Source organism: Pollachius pollachius (genome assembly GCF_949987615.1).
Source record: "Pollachius pollachius genome assembly, chromosome: 1".
In the NCBI taxonomy this organism is placed as follows: Eukaryota; Metazoa; Chordata; class Actinopteri; order Gadiformes; family Gadidae; genus Pollachius; species Pollachius pollachius.
In genome coordinates, this window is record NC_136934.1 from 17,221,967 (window position 1) to 17,245,998 (window position 24,032).

The window sequence follows — 24,032 nt, forward strand, 5'->3', positions numbered from 1 at the left end:
AATAACGCTTATTTTGGGCATCCCATTCCAGGCGTCCCGCCGTGAGACGAGAACGCCTTGAAACGAGGCAAGCGTTGAACTGTCTAGAACTCACTAGTCCCTCTGTTTAAATATTGTACAATTTGAGAGGTCTTGAATTGGAGGTTAGTTTCAAAGTGCTCAGCAAATATGCAGGCACGACCATGTTAGAACGAAGTCCTTCTTAATTTGTAAATAGTTAGGACTTTGAAGAAAGCCAAGTCCATTCTGGTTGATGTAGTCCAACGAGTCCATGTACTTATTTTTTTATCGTTTGTGTAATGGTTACGTGCCCCTTGAGGATAATAAAGTTATCCTTAATCCTGGAAGTGGCAATATATTGGAATACGACATGTGCTCATAAATAAGGAAATTAACGAAGACAACAGCCTAGAAGTAATTTGAACAATTATTTTTTTTTTATTAAAATAAAAGTGGTGCTAGCTGCCAGTCAACACATGTGATGTGACCACTACAAGAATAATCAACCTACAATTTATATGTGAACCATTTGTTGAACAGGCCCCTTATTATAAAACTATTTAATAATGACAATTATAATCATTATACTTGATAACACGGTACCTTTATTTTCCATCTTATCGACTTTGAGGAATAGTAGGCTACAATATTAGAGCTTCCACCTCATGCAGTATTCCCACTGCTGTACTTTACTAACTGTACCAACGAAAGCCATTTTGTTTCAGTCAGCTGCTCACTGTAGAGGCGAACTCTGAGTGGGTATCATTATTCTGGACTCCATGCTTCTGATCAGGGGCACTAAGGAACAACATGGAACAGAATATATGAATGTTATAGGTAGTAATTGTGTTTTGTTCATTGTTAAGTAATTAATCATTGAATGCTTTGTGATTATGACGAGATATTGCTGTGTTTGAAACTGCCAGAGTTTCTCATGTGAGATGTCACAAAACAGAGTCCCACGCAAGCCCACTGAGTGCTAGAGGTGTGTGGATTGTGGGGTCATGCTGCAGAGCACCTTATAGGGAGGGCTGGTGTGTATGATGGGAACGACAGTTCCCTTATTCAAATTGTACGGATTGGCCATATCTTAACTGTAGTTTGTGTCTTCAGACTGTGCGTGTCTTCAGTCTGTGTCTATGTGTGTGTGTCGTACCAGTATAATACACCGTGGAATCCCAGCCTTCCTTCAGCCACGCAGAGTTCCTTGTCTCCTCGCGGGACTGCAGGTCTTTGTACGCTGTACAGATCCAAAGACATTACGAACAAACGTTATCAGCTAAAGTTGTTTGTAATGTTATTGGAAAAAAATGACTGTCATTCCTATCCTGACGTATACTGGGCTTTTTGCTGTGACAAATACATCTCCCTCCCGATCAATAAACTTTTATCTTAATTTGACACATATTTTTCGAAAAAAATAAAAACAAAATAAAAAGACAATGGTATAGTTGGCCATTATTATGTTTATTGTATCATTCTCATGATACATCATCAATGTACTGTGTGTCAGGCTTCTCTCCACTTACCCCATAAATGATGAACCACGTAGAGGTCTCCAATCTGGGAGAAGAATCCTCCCACTGCCTCGTTATTCTCCTGCCTGTATTTGATGGCCCTTGCCCTTTAGGTGCACACCGTCCGGAGCATCATTCATTGTGCCTTATTCTCCTGCCGGTCATCTTGTTTGTTAAATAGTTGGATCTGAATGTGGTTTCCCGCATTTAGTTCCATCACCCTGGAAGTTGGCCGCCAGGTGAATCAGGCCCAACCTTTAGATAGTTAATCACCACCGGGGGTGTCACCAAACCAAAATTGAATGTGAAATAAAAATGTAATGCATTTGTTGAGTTTGTTATATATGTTGATTGTGGCTTGTCCACAAAGTTAAGACCACAAACAGAAGTTTCCTGCATTTGGTATGTCTCGTGGCCTCACAATTATTCACACTGACGGTAAATGATAATAGTTTAATGTAAGCTCCAAGTGAAAAAAAATCGTACTTGTTGTCGACAAAGAGGTACTGAAGTCATTTGGATGGAGCTCTGGGGGCGCATGGGACAATTAAAGGGTTTTAGAATGACGTTTGACGTTAAGTTACGTACCAGTGGTTGCCCCATTCAATCATGGTGCCGGGCTGCGGAGGAAGCAGACAGATGAAGACAGATGAGCCCAGGGAGAGGCCTCTGCTCATAGTGAGGCACAGATAAAGTCATGTAAAGGCAGACGTTTATGAGAAAACATGCCTGACAGAAGACCAATGTGTTTTGATAAAGGCCCAACGTGCGTGGATGAACTGTGCCTTTCACATCATGAAACAGTTAGCCCCCCCGATTACTTCAACACCCAGGAACTAAAACGGTTTCCCTTGCATCATGTTTCTGCCCTCTCTCTCCCCAGAAGGACACACACACACACACACACACACACACACACACACACACACACACACACACACACACACACACACACACACACACACACACACACACACACACACACACACACACACACCCACACCCACACCCACACCCCTTCTCTACCTGCCGTGGGCAGAGCTATGTGCTGGGAGGGCCCTGGCCTATCCATCTGATGACTAATGCACCGCTAACAAATATTTCCCGTTGTCTGCAAAGCGTGTTCCCTCGGGTTACCTTGAGTCTGTAGCTGCGCATCTCATAGACGCTGGGCCCCGGGCGGGGCAGAGGTTCGTTCCAGAAGCTGAACTCGAGGAGAAGCTGATTCTGCCTTGAGATCAACATTTTGGCCCGTTCCTGACGGAACTCTTTGTACTCCTAAAGAAACGGAGAACATGATGAATAGAATAAAATGGCAAGATGAAATGCGGGCTGATTTTGAGGAAGCATGTCTTAAGTAAAGTTAAATAAAGTAAAGTGGTGGTTAGACCATACAGATTAATTGAACAGGTAACAGTCGCAACCATTGATCATTTAATGAGATTTAAGTTATACGTATATTTAACGAAGATCACAGTACATGACTACTGTTTACATGTATTTTCCATTTTCACTGAAGGTCAAATTTTCACAGATATGAAGATTTAATTGACTTGGCAAAAAATCTTGAAGAGTTCTCTAGGAACATGATGAAGATCGGCCCAGCAGAAATGCTCTCAAATTGAACCATCTGCATTTCTACATCACCCCGTTTCTTAAAATGGACAAATAGCGTACCTTGTTATTGTTTAGTTTGTCCAAGCATTCCGTCAACGCAGGATAGCCTCCCCGGTAACGCCAAAGATGTACTAGCATAAATCAAACAGCAGATGATGCTGTTGCATTGTAAAGAAAATAACTTAGCTGCGTACTGATTGTCAAATGGTGAATATACTGGGTGTTAAAGACAATGTTTGCAAAGTGATTGAACTCCATTCGTTTTATCGAACAGTGGATAAATATTGATTTCTGCACACCTGTGAATGTTCTTCTATGCATACCAAGATTAATTTAGATACTCTTAGGCTATTTTTGTTCAACCACCATTTACCGGCTTGGTCTTGCTCTCCGTACCACGTATTCCAGCTTCCTACCACCTCACACGGATAGTCCTGGTCATGGTGAAGTTTATTCTGTACCTCGACCCTATAGGAAGAGCAAGGGTCAATATCCCAACTTGAAAAAGCATGAACGACGTCAAACCTCATTGTTGGACACCAACATCACAACGCACTCTTGGCTGACTGTTGTGAAACAAAGATTGAAAATAGAATATATTTCCATGGAGAACTGAAACTCACTCTAGCTGGTTGTAAGCATCCAGGCACTCTGGTTTCACGTTGTGAACTGTATGTAAAAAACAAAACAGATAGTTAAAAAAAACATGTCATCAGAAGAATGCCTTACATTGTGTGCACTTGATAAATGTGTAGACCAATACTTATACTTACTTAATGTTTATCTCATGCATACACAAACAATGTGTCAAAGAACAGCAGAGGCCAGCGATAGTGTTTCTCAATATATTCCTTCCGATGTTTATGGGATAAAGCATGCGTTTCATGTCCATATAAACACAATCCAATTTTTCTCTCATGTTACATTTAGCCCCTGGAGCAAGTTTGCATTCCATTATGGTAATGTTTTCAAAAACACAAACTGAATGTATTAGACCAAAGTATACACTGGTTAGGTTTTGTTGTAGCCCAACTGCATCTCATTTGGGTTAAACATTGAGCTGGAACAATCACGTGCATATGACCATCCCATGCATGTAAATGGAAGAGGGCAACTTACACTGCATCTTAAACAGACTGCTGGTCTCCGTCTTGGACAGCAGGTTTGAGTGGGCATCTTTCCTGGCGTCTACTTTGTGCACAAACAGAGAACGGAACCATCCCTTCTCACCGCTTTCTGAAAACCTCCTACACACTCACACACAGAGATTTTTTTTTTTTTTTTTTAAATGGCACAGCAATAATAATGGAACTTTAGATAGAAGGCTATGTGTACTTCATATTCAAACAACATATTTCATTTACCATTGTGCATACAGCGATTAATATGCAAAAAATGCTATATATTCTAGGTCTGTATCACGTTTAACTCCCTTCATATGTTGTGCATACATCTGTTGTTCTCAGACTAGCAGTTCAACCGTTTGAACTTCCTCAAGAGAAGGAACTGTTACTACTGGTAACAAGAACAGAGCTGGTTGTGATTCTCGGCAAATCTTTGTTAAATATAGCATTTTCTCTTTCTTTGCATTTTCTCTCTCTCGAAATGAAGAGAGTGTGTTCTTGGTGACAGAGCAGGAATGGGCTAATTAAAAACGACATTCAAAACAGCCAGAACTCTCCCATTACAGAACACTTGATGAAACACTGAAACCACAATCACCTCGGCCGGTAGATTACTGAAGGATAGACAGCAATTGTGAAGGACAAAGTTCAGTGGTGCAGCAAATGAGTGCTGGTTACGTTGTCACAAACGTTATTTTATTATGATCATGGTGGTAGATCATGTATACAAGGCCGTTTCATTTGGAGTACTGCAGTTCTCTGCATTTGCAAGCGAAGCGACAGAAGATAATTACCAAGTACCTCGTATAAGTAATAACTACTGGTCTCTAACTTGCAGAAGGAAGAGAAGGAATTGCGAAAAGGACTTGCAGGTTGTTTACTGTTGTCGACAGTGGCTCCACAGTGAGTAGGACTAACCGTTAGTAGTGCAGTGTGAGGAAATGCAGAGCCTATTATAAGGAAACGCTGTCACCACCAACCTTGTGTTGACACCGCATAAATCTACCTGGGCTTTGGAAATACAACTTGCCTTCTGGTTTGCTGCAGATTCACACAATGCCGCAGGACACGGACCTCACGCCACACAACACTTGTCGTCGCCATCTTGCAAAACTTACACGAGATAAGGAATGGTACAGTCTTCTTTAGTTAATATGTGACAGTCTCCTGGACTCAACTAGTTTAAAAAAAACGTGCGGGGGCGGTTGTGGTGGAGAAAGATAGCGCAGCCAGCGGGGGGAAGTAGGCCTACTCTCTTTTAAAAAAAACATTGGATTGCCTTTACTTTGTGCCTTTCTTGTTGTTATGGTGTTTTTTATTCAATAAATTAAGCAGTCATACAAATTATTCGATAATTCCGTCGTTGATTAATGAAGTGCTTTTTTGATATTTCCAATTAAACATTCAACAGACAGAAAAAACGTCCCTGTAGGTGGCTGCTGGCATATGATATGCGTTTAAATGTCACCAAGGACTTGCTATTCTTTTTTTGGTATCTTTATTGACAATATGCAAACTGGAGTAAGACAACATCAAGTGCAGTACCAATTCATTTATTGTATTTTTCATTATGTTAAAACTACAACAATGTTACAATAAGCCTATTTTGTACCACCAAGGACAATGAAATGTAGACTACATTTTGTTTAACCCTATAGTTTGACTGTAACATTAAGGTTTTCCAGCTTTCTTTGATCTGAATGTGTCTATTTTGCCTCCATGTTTAACAACAAGCATAGGGATGGTCTCTTTAACTATTGTATACAAGTCTTCAAAATCCTGGTTAACAGTCATGTCCTGGAGAAAGATGGAGAAAATCAAATGAGCTGTTGGATTCTTTAGATTAACACTTATTATTGTGTCCCACTTACAGCAAAATCCAAGGTCTCTAATCCGGATTGTGGGTTTCCCTGTAAAGACTTCAGGAATCCATAGCAACCAGCATTCTGAATGGGGTTCCGTCCCATCTAGACCATAAGAAAATGCATTAAGGAACACAGCAGAATTGTAAATTGGTTATTTCTTGATGCAGGTGGGCACACACACAAACACACCTGCAATGTTCAGCATAGCAATAGCATTTAACAGGCTAACCTGTTTGTGTGAGGAGCATCCAGACTACCCAAAACACTGAAGAGTGAATAGTTGTAATTGGATGAACAACATGAGGAATTGTCTGGGAATTCATTGAGCTATATAAACTGATATGTTGTGTTATGTTGGTACTCTACAATTTTCTCTTTCAATTCGTGTCTATGGTTTGAATAAATATGAAAAACTAAGCTAAAAAATAGCATAGTTTCTGCCTTTACTTGCAAATACACTATTTCAGTCTGTCACGGCTATGGGGATTATGCCCGATTGTGAATGTTAAAATTGAAAACACTGATTTATGTATTTCATTGATGTCAGTCTAGAAACTGGGACTAATCTTCTTTTAATGGCCGCTTACATTGAGAGATTTCAGCGTTTTGTTGACTCGGAGGCCCAGAGCAAGATGGATCGCTCCTTCAAGAGGTACACGGTTGTTGCTGAAGCAAGAGATGAACACAAAAAATTATATATATATATACAGTGGGGCAAAAAAGTATTTAGTCAGCCTCCAATTGTGCAAGTTCTCCCACTTAAAAAGATGAGAGAGGCCTGTAATTTTCATCATAGGTATACCTCAGCTATGAGAGACAAAATGAAAAAAAAAAATCTAGAAAATCACATTGTCTGATTTTTAAAGAATTTATTTGCAAATTATGGTGGAAAATAAGTATTTGGTCAATAACAAAAGGTCATCTCAATACTTTGTTACATGACCTTTGTTGGCAATGACAGAGGTCAAACGTTTTCTGTAAGTCTTTACAAGGTTTTCACACACTGCTGCTGGTATTTTGGCCCATTCCTCCATGCAGATCTCCTCTAGAGCAGTGATGTTTTTGGGCCACACGGACTTTCAACTCCCTCCAAAGATTTTCTATGGGGTTGAGATCTGGAAACTGGCTAGGCCACTCCAGGACCTTGAAATGCTTCTTACGAAGCCACTCCTTCGTTGCCCGGGCGGTGTGTTTGGGGTCATTGTCATGCTGAAAGACCCAACCACGTTTCATCTTCAGTGCCCTTGCTGATGGAAGGAGGTTTTCACTCAAAATCTCACGATACATGGCCCCATTAATTCTTTCCGTCACACGGATCAGACGTCCTGGTCCCATGGCAGATAAACAGCCCCAAAGCATGATGTTTCCACCCCCATGCTTCACTGTAGGTATGGTGTTCTTTGGATTCAACTCAGCATTCTTTCTCCTCCAAACACGACGAGTTGAGTTTTTACCAAAAAGTTCTATTTTGGTTTCATCTGACCATATGACATTCTCCCAATCCTGTTCTGGATCATCCAAATGCTCTCTAGCAAACTTCAAACGGGCCCGGACCTGCACTGGCTTTAGCAGGGGGACACGTCTGGCACTGCAGGATTTGAGTCCCTGGCGGCGTAGTGTGTTATTGATGGTAGCCTTTGATACTTTGGTCCCAGCTCTCTGGAGGTCATTCACTAGGTCCCCCCGTGTGGTTCTGGGATTTTTGTTCACCGTTCTTGTGATCATTTTGACCCCACAGGGTGAGATCTTGCGTGGAGCCCCAGATCGAGGGAGATTATCAGTGGTCTTGTATGTATTCCATTTCCTAATAATTGCTCCCACAGTTGATTTCTTCACACCAAGCTGCTTACCTATTGCAGATTCAGACTTCCCAGCCTGGTGCAGGTCTACAATTGTGTTTCTGGTGTCCTTTGACAGCTCTTTGGTCTTGGTCATAGTGGAGTTTGGAGTGTGACTGTTTGAGGTTGTGGACAGGTGTATTTTATACTGATAAGGAGTTCAAACAGGTGCCATTAATACAGGTAACAAGTGGAGGACAGAGGAGCCTCTTAAAGAAGAAGTTACAGGTCTGTGACAGCCAGAAATCTTGCTGGTTTGTAGGTGACCAAATACTTATTTTCCACCATAATTTGCAAATAAATTCTTAAAAAATCAGACAATGTGATTTTCTGGATTTTTTTTTTCATTTTGTCTCTCATAGCTGAGGTTTACCTATGATGAAAATTACAGGCCTCTCTCGTCTTTTTAAGTGGGAGAACTTACACAATTGGTGGCTGACTAAATACTTTTTTGCCCCACTGTATATATATATATATATATATACACTCACACGATTTTAGTTTTTGGGTGTGAGACAGGCAATCTAAAAATGCATCACTTTTCTCTGTTTATGTATCATGTGAATCAAGGGTGTGGTAAGATCAGATAACCATTTCTCTTTTGGAAGTTTATTTTAGAGCAAACTTTTTGTTTTTCCTGAGATAACAACGGCTTTATGCGTGTTTTTTGAACGTCATTACCCATGGGAGACACATCCACGGACAGAGATTTCGACAAGAGAATGCAAATGGGAATCACCAGGCATTTAATAAAGAATCTGCAGGTTTCTTTTCTTTTTTTTGCCTCATATTATAACCAAATAAGGTAAGACTACAGAGACCTTTCAGTATTGCTAGATGAAAGCAGATCTTAACAGATCTAACCCGTGCCCCTTGCAAACCCAATTACATGCTAATTTGATCACTGGCAGCAGATATAACAAAGACCCACCTTATGTTCAATTCTTCCAGAGTGTTGTTCTCTTTAAGTGCCTCTCCCAGAGCAATGGCTCCTTCCTTCCCCAAGCCATTGAAAGACAAATCTAATGCTCTGAGAAATATGTTTGCCTAGAACACAGCAGAGGAGCATGGCATTTGCAAACCATGGCACAATCGCTAACCACATCAAAAAACTGTCCTGAGGTGGATGTGAAAGTATATTCTGTAATAAGGTTATGATAAAAGCACAGAAACAATTCATGCAAGTGAGCGGCTGATGTGGGCGCGGGGAGCAGATAAATAGGGCTCTTGGGTCCTATCTTTGAGGTCTATCATAAGCTTTATGTTCCAGGTCATCTCCAAAGCCGTACCTCAGCACTATGCTCTTTAGATCACCAGACCAGACCTCATAAAAAGTTTTGTTCCATTGGTAATCATTTGTTCCATGAGCTTGTTAACAATAATATGATATAATATTCACAAAAACCCTATAACAGATCAACAGAATTAAATTATGGGGGTTGCTTTATCTAACATAGAGTGAAGCCAACTCTTTATATTTTAACGCTCACACAAGGCAGAAGCTGCTATAAAACTGCTATGTATCTATTGTTTAAAAAAAACAGAACAAGATGGATATATTGCACATTGGGATTACAATATAGCACAATATCTGTGATAGAGCTGAAGTTTGAAAGTTTCAGGTCGTATTAGTCTTGTGCACACTTACAACAGTGGAAGTCACTATTGGCCATGAAAGTATATATAAAAGATAGAATAGATCTTCAAACCTCCTCAATCACATCTGAAGGATTTTATGCAACGCTGCACATAACTGGTAACTGGGACCTGAACCCAGGGTTACTGATTTGTCTTCTAAATGTACAATACCATACTGTTTACCCCGAGGCCCCTGGCCAGCATCCCTCCTCCTCTCCCTCTGATGGAGTTCCACGCCAGACTGAGCCATCGCAAGCCGGTGTTCTCAGACAGACACTCCCCTAAGCTCTCCCCTGCATGATGAAGAAGAACAAGGGAGAAGCGATGGTGACTCAGATTGCGGCAAACAAAATTATAAGCAGGTAACAAAGTGGGCTACGTTGTGTGACTTCTCCCTGATGACTGTGTGAGAGACCTAATAAGACTTTTGAGATGCCTATATATCATTGTGTATTTTGTGTAAATGACCCACAAGTAAGGGGTATATATGACTTTATGTTGCATTTGATCAAATAGCGGCCCTGGACCTTTTTTTGGCCAAAACAACTGAAGGATTTTACTTTGGTAAAAACGTGGGTGTCAACACAGAAGGTTATGCCCCCCTGGCTAACAGGCTGTTCTGCTGTTGCAGGAAATTACCTCAGCAGCACTGCTACACGATCGCTTCATTAAGAGAAACAGGTGACATTTCACAGACCCTTTTTACAGAGCTACCTACAGCAAATACAGGTGTCAGGGTTACCACTTATTATGGCTCCGGTACAGTGAGCACAGTGAGTGTAACTGTAGATAACACTATTGGGGAGACCACAGGCTGGTCATGCTAGGGCTGTGACACACACTCACACCTGACGATAATGTTAGGAGCTACAGTTACATTTCACCCCGCTGCATCCCCTCTGTGTCCATTGGTGTTGAATACAAATGGTGTGTTATTATTTGACTATCTAAATGATAGCATATAAGCATATAAACACACACACATATATATATATATATGCTGTTTTTAGAGATAACGCTGTGTGAGCTTTTCAATCATTTGTGGAGTGTAGGAAGTGTGACTTCATCAAATTGATTCAGATTATTTTAGGAGCGGTGCCACCTTCACCAACGCATGAAGGTAGCTGTCATCTCCACAATATTGAATCAGATGAGTGTAACAGATTGCATGATATTTTCTATGATCAATTGGTCTTGTTTTCTCGAGTACTCTTGACCTTTGGGGAAGGCTGTCCTTTATGTCGTCTGTACACGCTGAGGGGGGAATGGGTGCTCCATGGCATCGTAGTGTGGGTAAGTGTCAGCACCAACCAAAGGGCAAGAGGGACACCATTCTTATCCACAATTGCTGATCCATGTGATTAGCCCCAAGAGTGTTCCACTTCAGCGAATCGAACCCTACCTATTTAAAAACTGAACAAAAAACAGGTTGACACCCACACACTTACTGTTGCGTTGAACAGCGATACCACCATTATGTGTATTGAATATATTCCCTAATATTTACAGTAAAGGCAGTCTGGAAAAAACCTATACCCAGGAAGGATGTCCTTCACTTTATGTTCTCGGAAGTTGTAACTTGAAGTCACTTTGGGGCATGAGGAGATTATTTCTACCATTGCCTGCTAGACGTTATGCAGGTTGTATTCCTTCCCCAAGAAGTGCGAAAGTCTTCCTTGCACGTTCTTGTTCCAGACGTTGCCTGTCAAGAAGCTCATTCACCTGATAATTGACTGAGGTTTTAATAAAGGCCAATGTTCTCGACCTTTGAATGCCAACAATATCTTCCACAAGAGCAGCCATCTGAGAAGCAAACGAGGTATATGCCAAAAATGAGCAGCCTGTGTATGTGTGTGTGTTAATCTGAGTCTGTAAGAAAGGAAGAACAAATGAAAATGGACGCCGTTGTAATTAGGTGAACCATTTTATGCTTATACCAAATATCGGTCAACCCATTCAACCAAAATAACCTCTGCCCCATTTCCACACAAAGGAAGTCATTATTGATCCGAAATGAGGTCCTTTGGACTTACATGTGTAGCGTAATATCATTACCAGTAATAACCGATTAGGATATCAATGGAACATTTTAAAGGTAAACGTGCAACATTTAAAGGGCCTTCTGAAGGCCAGCGTTTTGTAGGAGATAAACTATTAATTTTGTGTCCCAGCTATTGTGTTTCTATGTAACATGATCCCACAATCCTATCTCAGTATATATTTTCCTTAATATCATGCAGTGTATGGCAATGTGCAATGTGTGTTTGCATACGTGAGGGGAGTGAGAAGTGAGCATAAAAAAACGATCTATATATATTTTTATTATCTATGGAAATATTGTCGCAGCCACTGGAATCGCTCCCTCATTCCAGTGTCCCCATTCCTCTCTCGTCGAGACTATATATTTCTGCCATAGCAAAGCAGCTTCTGGCGTCATGGCGACTGGATCCAGGTGTGGCGGTTACCTGCGTGTTCCCCCAGGCCATTGTGGCTGAGGTCCAGGTTCTGCAGCTTGGTGTTGGTGGTGAGAGCCCGGCACAGGTGCTGGGCCCCCCACTGGCCCAGGAGGTTCCCTGACAGACCCAGGCGTACCAAGGTGGTGTTCTCCTGGAGCATGCCGCCCAGCGCACGTGCCCCACGCTCCTCCAGCCGGTTGTCTGACAGGTCCACCTCTGGGGATCAGATGACATTACCGGCATGACTCAGAACCCATCTGGAGGGGAATGGCTTCTCATTTGGTCCAGTTGTTCTCTGTTCTGGTTTCGAGCACGGGGACAAATGGCCACGATGTCTGTTGTTTTGCTATTGCACATCACTGCCGACTACTTCTGACTTCTTTTTTTGTTTTGGTGCACTTGTTGATTCATCATGTGGTAAAAATCAATGCACAAAGTTTATAGATTAAGAAACCAATGGCCGCGATGGCTCATCACTGATTGAGGCTGCCAGTCATAGATTTTTTGTCATTGTGACGTTAACAAGGATGATGACAAATGAATAGAAAAGCCACAGTTCTCTCGAAAATCTCAACCTCCCATTCCATCAACCCCACGTATGAAAAGTTGAAGTTTGTCATATCGATGAGACACTAATGCCCCCTAAGGTTGGAGAATGTGGACAACAGGGGTAATGGCTGAGTGAGTGGGTGAGACCTGTGGAAGGAAAAAATATATAAAAAGAACCAAACAAGAGGAAAAATGTGTGTGCGTTCGTGCATGCCTGAGTGTGTTTGTGCGCACGCAGACAAACCTGAGACTGTGTCTGCATGTGTGTGCTTATGCGTGCGTGTGTATGTGTGGGTGTGTGAGTGTGAGTAAGTGCTTTTTGGATGTGTATTTGTGTGGGAACCCACCTGTAATATAACAATTTTCTTTTAACATCTCTGCCACGGCGGCTCCGCCCATCCCCTCCATCCAATTATCTTGCATGTTCAGCTTCTGGATGGAAGTGTTGGTTACCAAGGGAACCGCCAGCGCTTTGGTACCCTGTAGAGTACATCCCCCCCCCCCCCCCCCCCCCCCACCAAAAGAAAAAGAGACTGTTTGATCACCACTCGTACCACTATTCTTTCGATGTCGGATTATAGTGATTGTGTGTGTGTGTGTGTGTGTGTGTGTGTGTGTGTGCGTGTCTCTCTCTGTGTCTCTATGTGCACGTGTGTGTGTCTGTGTATGTGTCTGTGTCTGTGTGTCTGTGTGTGTGTGCATGTGTGTGTGTGTGTGTGTGTGTGTGTGTGTGTGTGTGTGTGTGTGTGTGTGTGTGTGTGTGAGCGTGAGACCTAGCCATCTAGAAATTACTAAACATAAAATGTTAAATTTGGTTAACAAAAAAAGTTGCATTAATCATTGGTTTCATTGTCTAATCTAGACATAGTCAGAAACAATCAGGACATCCAATCTGCCTGCCGGGCATCTCTGCGACAAAAAAATCTTTTACTTTATGTTCTTAAGGCCGCACTGGTTCCATTTGTGATGTTTTCTCGCTGAAGAAACTCATCACAATTATCGTGTCTTCACTGGTTTAACACAGGCGCTTGCTCCGATGGGATCGTTTAGATGTGTGATGATGTGTGAGATTGCTGAGAGAACTTGATATTCACAAAAATAATAAACTGGTTAATAACCGGTTTCGTCGCATAAACTTCTCGTGTGTAAATGCCTGCACCTCAGTTTTCCATTAAACTGTTTGCACTGTTTGAAAGCTGGATAATATTCCTAAATATCCTTTGGAAAGAATCAGGTATTATATTATATATCTATTAATGTTGCTAATACATTTCAATGACTGCATAGCATGTTTTATAGTGGTAAATAAACAAATCTCCACACTTTCGGAGGACATTTAATCAAAGAAAATAGGGATTTCGATATTTTGAGCAAATGAACAGCTCTTTGCTATAAGTGACAATAGAATGAAGTGTTCAGTTGGTTCACTTCACACAGCAGCTTGTAGAGTGAAGGGATGGGTTTTAAACCAAGTGTTCACCTATGACATGTGAACACACCAAGACTCTGATCTTATATCTGATCACCAATGGCCTGGGATACCCGGCGTCAGAGCTGGTCAATTTGGCCCGGGAAAGGGAAGCGTGGGGCCCCCTTCTAGAGCTGCTGCCCCCCGCGACCCGACCCCGGATAAGCGGTTTTGAAGATGAGGATGAGGTTAATGTGAATAGGATAGAAGACCTCTGGCACACGCCTTCCTACAGGAGGCGCTTTGTGTTACCTTGGGCCCTAGGCCGCGGTGAGCCAGAGACAGCTCGCTGCTCTGCATGTTCTGCAGGACGTAGGAGGCTGGCACCACCTGACACAGCTTACAAGCCTCCACGTAACACAGCTGCCCGGTTCGGTCGTATGATCCTCTTGTGACTGTAAAACATGAAGCATTTAGAGACGCAAAAGAATCATCTCTGGTTATATACATCTCTCTCTCTCTCTCTCTCTCTCTCTCTCTCTCTCTCTCTCTCTCTCTCTCTCTCTCTCTCTCTCCCCCTCTCTCTCTCTCTCTCTCTCTCGCTCTCTCTCTCTCTCTCTAAAGTGACTTTGGATATTCCCTGAAGGAATTCCCGCCTCTTGGAAGCACATTCAAACCAGATGGTTTCCACTTCTGATTTGTGTAGAGTGGCTGATACAAAAGGCTGAGATGAACTCATTAAGATGCAAACACGGACCTCTGTTCACCTGCACACCTGTGTGTGTGTGTGTGTGTGTGTGTGTGTGTGTGTGTATGTGTGTGTGTGTGTGTGTGTTTTTCTCCTCTGTTTACTCTGTGATGGAGGAGGGCAGTGTTTGATCACAGTCATAGAAAAAAACAGTAGTGCAGTAGGATCCATCTCTTCTGACTCGAAGGTGAACAGAAACTCTCTCTCTCTCTCTCTCTCTCTCTCTCTCTCTCTCGCTCTCTCTCCCTCTCTCTCTCCCTCTCTCTCTCACACACTCTCTCTCCCTCTCTCTCTTTATCTCTCCTTCTCTGAAACCTTTTAAAGGTCCCATGGCATGCCACCAGGTCTGGTGTGATTAGCTGCTAAAAGCCGTTTTGGAAATCTGCCCCTTATGACATCACAGGTGGGCGTGTCCACCTAGATGTGTGACGGATAGATGAGCAACGCTTGCTAAAGTCCACTGGGTAGGCTGGTAGACTGATCTATCCAGCACACATCTAGTTGGACACGCCCACCTGTGATGTCATAAGGGGCAGATATCCAAAACGGCTTGTACCGGCTAATCACACCACACCTGGTGGCATGCCATGGGACCTTTAAGATGAAACACCCATGTTTAGAATTTTAACTAAATATATGCAGCATATACATCGTCTCTGTTTCTCTACCTTCCAGCTCTAAGTCCGTGTCATAGTCCTCCTCCCCCTCCTCCTCCATCACCTCCTCCTCCTCCTGTCCATCCGCCTCCTTACCGCAGTCTCGCTCCTCCCCTGGAGGACCTGCTGGCCCACGCAAGTCACAGGCTGCCCAGGCCACGGTCTGCTGCCCAGAGAGAGATTGGAGAGGAAGATACGGGGAGAGTCAGAGAGAAATAGAGAGAGTTACTTTTAAAATACTTTTATTCCATCATCGAGACATGTGATACATCATAAGCCATACATTTCTTTCCCTTTTGTTAAATTAAACCAAAAAACAAACCCCATCGTGTTAAACATGGAATATTATTCCATCAGTGGAGTCTGCTAAACATGTCATAACACAACAAGTCATTTTACAGAATGGAAAAACAGCTGCCACCCTGCCATCACAAAACAATTTCTGATTAAACAAATATGTAACTTCCCCCAACACTGTTCATAGAAGAGAAAACAAAGGTAACAATCTGAAGCATTCAGTAAAAAAATGAAAAAAGGTTAACATTCATTAGAAATTACCTTTTATTTGGACAGACATTGCAGTTTATTAATGCGGAAACGCTTCTGCATATTAAGCTCTCTGAGTGGCATTTTTTAAAGCCACAGTAGAGGAGATGAGAAACAAATTATAGCCAGGGAAAAAAGAGGCAATGCTAATTTTACGCTGACCCTTTGTGTCATTCAGGAACTCGTTCAGTCTAGTAATGGAATATAACTTCTGCTTGCCCTTCTGAACAAGCTGCTCCAGAACATCTACACTTCTCCCCACTTCAGGTTGCAGCACATTCTCCATGAGAACTCCCTCACACTCATTCAAATCAATTTCAAATTCATCATCTTCGGAACTGCAGGTGGCGATGCCCCAAGTCGGCTTTTCAGGTGTATCAATGTTATGTTCAGTTTGTTACAGCTACTTGGTAGAAAATAAATATTCAAATAATCCTCAGCCATGGGCAAAAATGATAATTTAAACAAACACGGCTCTCACACAACTAACTCAGAGAGGAAAGGGGAGAGATAGATGAGAGAGAGAGAGAGAGACATGGAGGTTTGATGGAGGGAGACAGAGGGAGGATAACTTAAAGGAAGCTTTAAATCAAGGCAATTTATTCTGGAATCATTTTTGGTCCTATTTGTTGAAAAAATCTTTACATTCCAACAGCAATCAATGAATCAAATACTGGCAAAAAAAGAAACATAATCCGCTATCTGTGGTTGTCACAGGCCTACAACAAGTCAGTCCAAATTTTTTTATTTGACAGAATGAGTGATTGGATGGCTGATGTGTCTTTCTTCCGTCACACAATCTGCGCCCGTGCAACCATTGGGCATGACCAAAGTGTTCTACAAGGCTAGGCAGACCTATGCTAAAGCCAGCAGCCTATTCATCTATATTATGGGAGAGGCTTTGGAGGGGGGGGGGGGGGGGGGGGGATTTGGTTGGATTCTGTGGCTACCTGCTTTCACTAGCTTTATCTAGTAGAATCTTTATTTCTTCTCTTCTTTGTTTTGTCTTTTTGAATTGTTCATTATTTTATGCAAACCTTCAATTTGTGAATGGCAGGTGGATATTTGATGCGGCACTACATACCCTGGAGTGTGCAGGTCTGTGAGCTGAATGCAGAAAATACGTAATTAAAATGGATTCCCAGAGTGAAAGCAAGGTTGGATAAAAAGAACAGGTCAAATGGGCCTGGGGTCTAGAGATCGCCTCAGACAAGGGCAGAACCACACGAAGCTCACATTAACGAGCGAGGCCGCATTATTAGCAATCTTCATGTGTTTGAAAGGGGAGCCAAAAGCCCTGTTCGACTTTTGTTTTTGTTTTCAAAACATACTCTGCATTCTGAGTTGGTCCAGCAGAACTTGTTATTATTTTGAGCACATTTGTGAATGCCAATGTCACGTCAGATGTCAAAGTGTCTCACAGGTCACAACATCACAACTTTCCAGACTCTGCTCACTTGAAGCCAATCTCCTCTCTTAGGGTTGACTGTTTTACTGCCAAGAAAAAAACTGCTTTATGGCGGCTTAGCCTATCGGCCAAAAATAGAGATCTTTGTAGAAGTTCTTCTAGTCGGCAAGATTTCATATGTTTAACTTGAGGAATGGGATCACCCTGAATGTAGATGGAAAGCATTCAGGAAAAGGCAAGGAGGATATTATAATTAGAGTAAGGGTTATGGTTAGGCTCATCTATACTATTATAGTAAGGGTTAGGGTCATCTATACTAGTGAGGGTTAGTGTAATCTCAGTTCCAGCATTGCTATAGGCACAAAGCCTGGGTCAGAAACTAAATACTCCAAGGGGCAGACTTAAGCCTTGTTTTTGTTTTGTTAAAGAGAAATTCTCTATTCTGAGTGGAGAAAGCTTTCAGGTAATTGGTGTTCTACAGCAGTTTCTACATGTTTTGATTTGAAACCTTAAGAGACAAAACTATTGTTCAAAACAAATATGAAGCCAGCAGATGATAATCTTAATGCCTACCTGGTCGTCCACACTGTCTCTGCTGAGGAGCTTCTGAGCCCTGCTGGGGGGCCTTTCACCCACTCCTCCTTGCTCTTCTCTCTCCCACTCTGTCTCCTCATCACCGTCCTCCAACAAGGAGGGCAGCAGGGACCCCCGGGCCAGCCTCTTCCCACTCACCATGGCTCTAACAGCTCCTCTGGTCTCCTCAGCACTATGGTCTGCTCTCAAGGTCCAGAATAAATATTACTGCAGATTCATCTATCTTTTACTTCGTTTTATTTACCTTAGTAGTTATCAACTCATCTATTTGGTTGAACAACAGCTTGGTTCAGCGGGCCAATCTCTGCAGTGGACTGCACCTGTGGCTTTGCAGTTCTCCAGCATAACTTGTTCTATGAGAGGCTCCTGTGTTGTGACCAATGATTGACAAGCTGCTTGGCCTATCACAGTGCCTGCTGGTTTACTTCCTTATTTCAAACCACGAATCAGAAGAACGGGAGCTGTATTGTTTGTTTGAATTGGGCCTCTGTTGACTGGTAACTATGGTGCTGACTGTGTCCCAGCAATGCTGAGATTGGTAAGTTGTTGAGCATCCTGAGCAGAAAAAGACTCACACCACTTAATGACTCCCTTCTAACAATCTATCCTGAAAATACTAACAAACAGGGCTGACATTTAAAATCTGTAAATGGCTAACCTGGTAGGTCAATGACGCTTCAAAACAAAGGTTGTTGTAGAAGTTCCCCTAGTGTTAATTATTAACCTAGCAATAGTGGTTTACCTAGCAATAGTAGTTTAACTAGTGTTAGTATTTTTGCCAGCATTAGTTGTTTACCTAGCAATAGTATTTAGGGTTAGGGTTAGAGGTACAAAAAGTTGTTAAGCAGGCGGTAGTAGTCTACCCAGCAGTAGAAATTTACCCAGCGGTAGATGTTTACCAGTGGCCAGCTAACAGACATACTCTGTAACCATGCTAAATGAAATGCAGAGTGGTTGCAGGTGATGAAAGTCCTTGATCGATTACACAACAGGCTCCCTCACGAGGCTGGTGGTGGCATTCTCCGGGTGAACGAGGATGTGGTTGCACAACACTAGATGGAGAGGCCCTCAAAGCCTGTGTTTCATCCTGCGAAAGGTTGCACCTCACAATGCACTCATACTCGTACACAGTGTCGGTAAAGAGAGCAATGACAGGAGAACATCATGCACCCCCCCGCCTGCTCACCTAAGGCCTAAAGCACAAGCGAGACGCCGAATAAGGACAAGACTTTGGTTGTTGGATTTTTTTTTTTCGTTTATGTCAAGCAGAAAAAAAGGACAAATAATAATAATAGAATTACAGAGTCAAAATACATTCTTAGAAAAAGTCGAAGATGTACTATTTTTTTCATTTTTTATACTTGAATATATATATAGAAGCTATGTATAGAGCTATATCTTATGTCTTTTTTTGTTGCAAATTTTACATCACAGAGTGTTATCACAGCTCTTGCTGGGAACAGACGCAACCTGCGTAAACGTCTCTACAGAGGAGGAAATATCCGTCCTGAGCCAACAGGTGTGTCACCCGCATCATCCTCCGGATTAAACCAAAAATAACTACAATTCTCAATGAAGAACAACAACTCAAAAACATAACGTTGGCAGCCGATAGGGACACTTAAAAACCACAGTAGGAATCCTTTACGTGTTCACCATGCTTTTGGCTATCTTCAACTTGGATACAAGACAAAGAAATAGCATCAAAGCAAGACTTAGGAACCGAGAATAAGCCACAGTTTACAGTACTGCTGGGTTGAGTAGATCTACTGAATAAACATGCCCCTGTCAGTCAAACCAGAGCCCTCCTGGAATACATCATACACACACTTCTGATCATCAGGTTATTCCAATGAATAACTATGCAATTTTCCTGTGATGTGGATCCTGAAACTCTATCTATATCTTGGTTGCTTAAGATGGTTGAAAGGATAGAAAGAGAAAGACAAAGTAAGAAAGAAAGAGGGAGACAGCAGCTGAAGTAGGAAGTAATGTAAACATGTATTAAGCTGTTGTGCAGGGCACACCTGAGCACATGCATGTTAACACCCACTCAGTAACACACAATTTGTTATACCCATGCACACACACACACACACACACACACACACACACACACACACACACACACACAACCACACACTCCCCCCCCTAACACACACACACACACACACACACACACACACACACACACACACACACACACAACACACAGAAATGCTACTCGACAGACCCACTAAAATCACAGTGATGGGTGTCATAGGAGCCTCACACTGGAACATAGAGAGGATTACATAAGAGAGAGGAGAGGGAGGAATACATGAGAGAGAGGAGAAAGAGAGGAGAGAGAGAGAGAAGAATACATGAGAGAGAGAGAAGAATACATGAGAGAGAGGGAGAGAGAGAGAGAGAAGAATACATGAGAGAGAGCGAAGAATACATGAGAGAGAGGGAGAGAGAGAGAGCGAGAGAGAGAGAGAGAGAGAGAGAGAAAGATTGTGCAAATAGAGAAAAAGAGACTTTGCAATATAAGGCATCAGGCTGAAGCACGCAAATTGGACCGAACAATTACTCGACTAAGGTGCGAACAAATCGCTTGTGTGATGTACTGATGGGTGGCTAGGTGTATTACACACAACTATTTGTATTTATAAATAACAAAGGACCCGCTATCAATTCTACCACCGACACCACACAGACCAACATCACCACCACCACCTTCATCACCACCACCATCACCATCCAACTAGTTTGGAAGGCCATCCCACTAGTTCTTTTTACCATTTTTCATCATCGTTGGGTGATGACAGATCAGAGGCTAAGGGGATCTGCAGTATTTTTTCAACATTGGTTCCCCGTCACATGCCTCTAGACCACAGATGCCCAGCCTGCTTTGGGCAGTACAAAGGGACAGGTGCATTTAAAGGATTATTGGTGGAATGGCCTTTCAGGGTTGTGAAAACAACTTCTTTTTATATATATTAATAATATTCCTTGTGCCTGAGTTGCTAAGCAACAATTTCAGCTCTCATTTGTGTTTACTATGTCCTTCGATACATCACTGCAATCCTGCTCTCTCTCGCTCTCTCTCTCTCACTCTCTCTCTCTCTCGCTCACTCTCTCTCTCTCTCTGTCCCTCCCTCCCGTCCCTCCCTCCTTCCCTGCCTCCCTCCCTCCCTTCCTCCATCCCTCCCTCCCCCTCTCTATCTCTCTCTCTCTCTCTCTCTCTCTCTCTCTCTCTCTCTCTCTCTCTCACTCTCTCTCTCTCTCTGTCCCTCCCTCCCGTCCCTCCCTCCTTCCCTGCCTCCCTCCCTCCCTTCCTCCATCCCTCCCTCCCCCTCTCTATCTCTCTCTCTCTCTCTCTCTCTCTCTCTCTCTCTCTCTCTCTCTCTCCTTCTCGCTTTGCTCTCTCTTTCCCAAGTGATTTTCTCAATCCAGTGCCCCTTGCAATGAAACTCTAATAAAAGCTTGTGGCTTCAACATTAAAGAACACATAAGTACATTATATTTCTCGACTATATTTTCATCTTGCTCATGCATTCATAATGAGGCAGGTTATTACACTGGGTGCACACATAAAATAAATTGAAAGGAACAATTTCAAATTATTGGAAGTACCACCAACGTAGAAGAAAAAAAAAATCTATTGTCAAAACAAAAAAATATTTCCAACTTGCTACAGACAAATTGCAGAGCCCAACCAGAAAATAACATATAATCTGATATATCAAAATAATCAAAATGAAAAGGGAAATCATTTTGTACAGTATAAAAATTGGCACAGTATTCTTGAAGCAGCAGTGCTGCTGCTTTCTCCAAAATCATTGACGTCAGAGCTTCTTTCACCACCACCCTACGAGCAGAAGACCCTGGTAGGGAGAGAGAGAATGGGGGAGGGAGACAAAGAGAGATGCAGGGAGAGGGGGAAGGGGAGAGAGAAAGAGGGAGACAGAGAAAACAGAAAGATTTAGAGGCAGAGAAATAAAAATGTTAAAGGACCTGTCATCTTACAAACATGGGTTTTATTTTCCAAAATTCATGAGACAATGCACCCATCAACATCCTGTTGCACCTTAATGAGTTAGCACTGTGGTGGCTACGTATGGTTTTTCTTTCATAAGCTGCAATGCATACTAATGTGTCCAATGGTAAGAAAGACAGCTTCAGTCTAATCCAGTTATTCAGGGATCCCTTTATCAACAGTTTCTATGGTGCGCAAGCCATGCTTCCATCCAAATCCACCTCTGCTAATGCGTTTTGGTCTCTGAAAATGGAGGTCTTTCCACGGCTTCAGAGAGCATTTTGCACTGAAAGGCCACTCACTCGTCCGGATCTTTCTTGCTCTCCTCGATGAAGGCGATGGACTCAGAGCGAAGCCGGTTGGTGACCTCGTAGGTACGCAGCGTGACTCCAAAAATATCCTCGTGGTAGCGATTCTCGTCCTGATAGGGAGGGCGAGAGAGAGAGAGAGAGAGAGGGCAAGAGAGAGAGAGAGAGCGAGAGAGAGAGATAGAAGGAGATATGAAAGGCAAGCAATTGTATTATTTAAACGGATTGCTGCAGTACATGAAGAATACTATCGACCAGTTCATATTATTTAAATTACCTACATGAGCTGATTAGGGTAATTGTATAAAGCATACCGAAATGTATTATTCTTCCTGCCTCCTCCTAATAGTGGTCTTACATTTCAATAATTGTTTTCTTGACTTCATTCTTACTACGATGAAAATGTTATTATTTTGCGCGACACAATCATCCAAAGAGAGTCTTGTGAGTGACATATTTAATTCAAGGATTGAGGTAAATAATCACAGTTTTCCCGCTTGTTTTTCAGAGTGTAAAGTGGATGGACGTTTCTGTCCGGCGGGTGTCTTGTGTATGTGCAGGTGTGTACGTGTGTCTGTGCATGTGGGCATAATAATGTGTGTGTCCGTTAGTGTGTGTGTCTGAGTGTGTTTAACACTGAGCTTGTGTGTGTGTGTGTGTGTGTGTGTGTGTGTGTGTGTGTGTGTGTGTTTTACTCTGAGCTTGTGTATGTGTGTATGTGTATGTGTGCAAATGTGTGTGTGTGTGTGTGTGTGTGTGTGCGTGTTTGCGTTTACTCTGAGCTTGCTGATGAAGTAGCCTGCGTCCTCGTGGCTCATGTCTCCCTGCAGTTTGACGATGTGTTGGATGGTCTTCAGGACGTCCCCAGCCATGGTCACATCCCCGCACACATAGATGTGTCCTCCCTCCTCCTTCAGGGACTGGTACACCGTCTCTGCCAGCTGCTCCCGCAACACGTCCTGGACATACTTCTACCAGGTGGGAGGAGATGTAGAGAGAGAGAGAGGGAGGAAGAGAAGGAGGGAGGGAGAGGGTAAGAGAGAGAGGGGAGAGAGATGGAGGAAGATGGGAGGGAGAGAGATAGGGGGGGAGATGGGAGAGAGGTTGGGTAAGAGAAAGAAATAGGGATAGAAAGAGAGCGATACGGAAGAGAGAGAGGGAGAGAGATAGGGGGGGAGATGGGAGAGAGGTTGGGTAAGAGAAAGAAATAGGGATAGAAAGAGAGCGATACGGAAAAGAGAGAGGGAGAGAGAGAAAAAAAGAGAAGTTCGAAGGGAGAGAGAGAGAGAGAGAGAAATAAAAAGACAGAGGAGCAAGAGGGAGCGACAAATGGTGAGAGAAAAGAACATGAGGGAAAATCAGCCAAATGCAGAAAATCTTTGACTGAATGTTTGTGTGTCCTCCACCTGTCCATGCAGGATGAGGACCAACAGGCGCACTAAGAAAAGCAAATATAAATACTCTAAAGAGCTTACCAGCACTGGCCTTGACAAAGACAGCCCAAAGATATATCTAGTGCAGAATACCAACCTTACCACTGCTACATTATGCACTATGCTACTGCTGTTATGCAGCCTCACACAGAATAACACAAAAAAACACAAGAATAGATGAATCTGCCGATTAGATTTTCATCAAACCTAACCTTTGGAATGGAGGCACATGAACTGCTAACCCTGAGCCATTGTTCATATTCAACCATAGCGGCCATCTTGGTTCCATCTTGGCTCTGAACACGG

The 24,032-nt window shown here is 42.7% G+C and overlaps 3 protein-coding genes across 3 annotated transcripts in view; all 3 read right to left on the bottom strand.

The window, feature by feature from the left end:
- Positions 1–439: 439 nt before the first annotated feature.
- Positions 440–5,362, bottom strand: nipsnap1 (nipsnap homolog 1 (C. elegans); the record flags this gene model as incomplete). Its single annotated transcript, XM_079730110.1, has 10 exons — positions 440–798; positions 1,157–1,240; positions 1,530–1,624; positions 2,106–2,137; positions 2,655–2,795; positions 3,195–3,265; positions 3,508–3,602; positions 3,758–3,803; positions 4,254–4,381; positions 5,265–5,362. 10 exons carry the CDS (start codon positions 5,360–5,362, stop codon positions 734–736), a joined length of 855 nt encoding a protein of 284 aa, XP_079586236.1. The 3' UTR covers positions 440–733.
- A 567-nt stretch (positions 5,363–5,929) lies between these two features.
- On the bottom strand, positions 5,930–18,105 carry lrrc74b (leucine rich repeat containing 74B; the record flags this gene model as incomplete). Its single annotated transcript, XM_079755235.1, has 10 exons — positions 5,930–6,055; positions 6,130–6,225; positions 6,711–6,789; positions 8,893–9,008; positions 9,783–9,892; positions 12,065–12,271; positions 12,952–13,084; positions 14,325–14,467; positions 15,429–15,597; positions 17,944–18,105. 10 exons carry the CDS (start codon positions 18,103–18,105, stop codon positions 5,930–5,932), a joined length of 1,341 nt encoding a protein of 446 aa, XP_079611361.1.
- A 4,178-nt stretch (positions 18,106–22,283) lies between these two features.
- nos1 (nitric oxide synthase 1 (neuronal)) overlaps positions 22,284–24,032 on the bottom strand; it is a gene marked incomplete at both ends in the record, with an annotated part of 36,059 nt that continues 34,310 nt past the window's right edge. Inside the window, 2 exons of the mRNA XM_079731721.1 lie at positions 22,284–22,406; positions 23,070–23,264. Of these exons, the coding sequence (XP_079587847.1) occupies positions 22,284–22,406; positions 23,070–23,264 (318 nt within the window). The remainder of the gene's footprint in view (positions 22,407–23,069; positions 23,265–24,032) is intronic.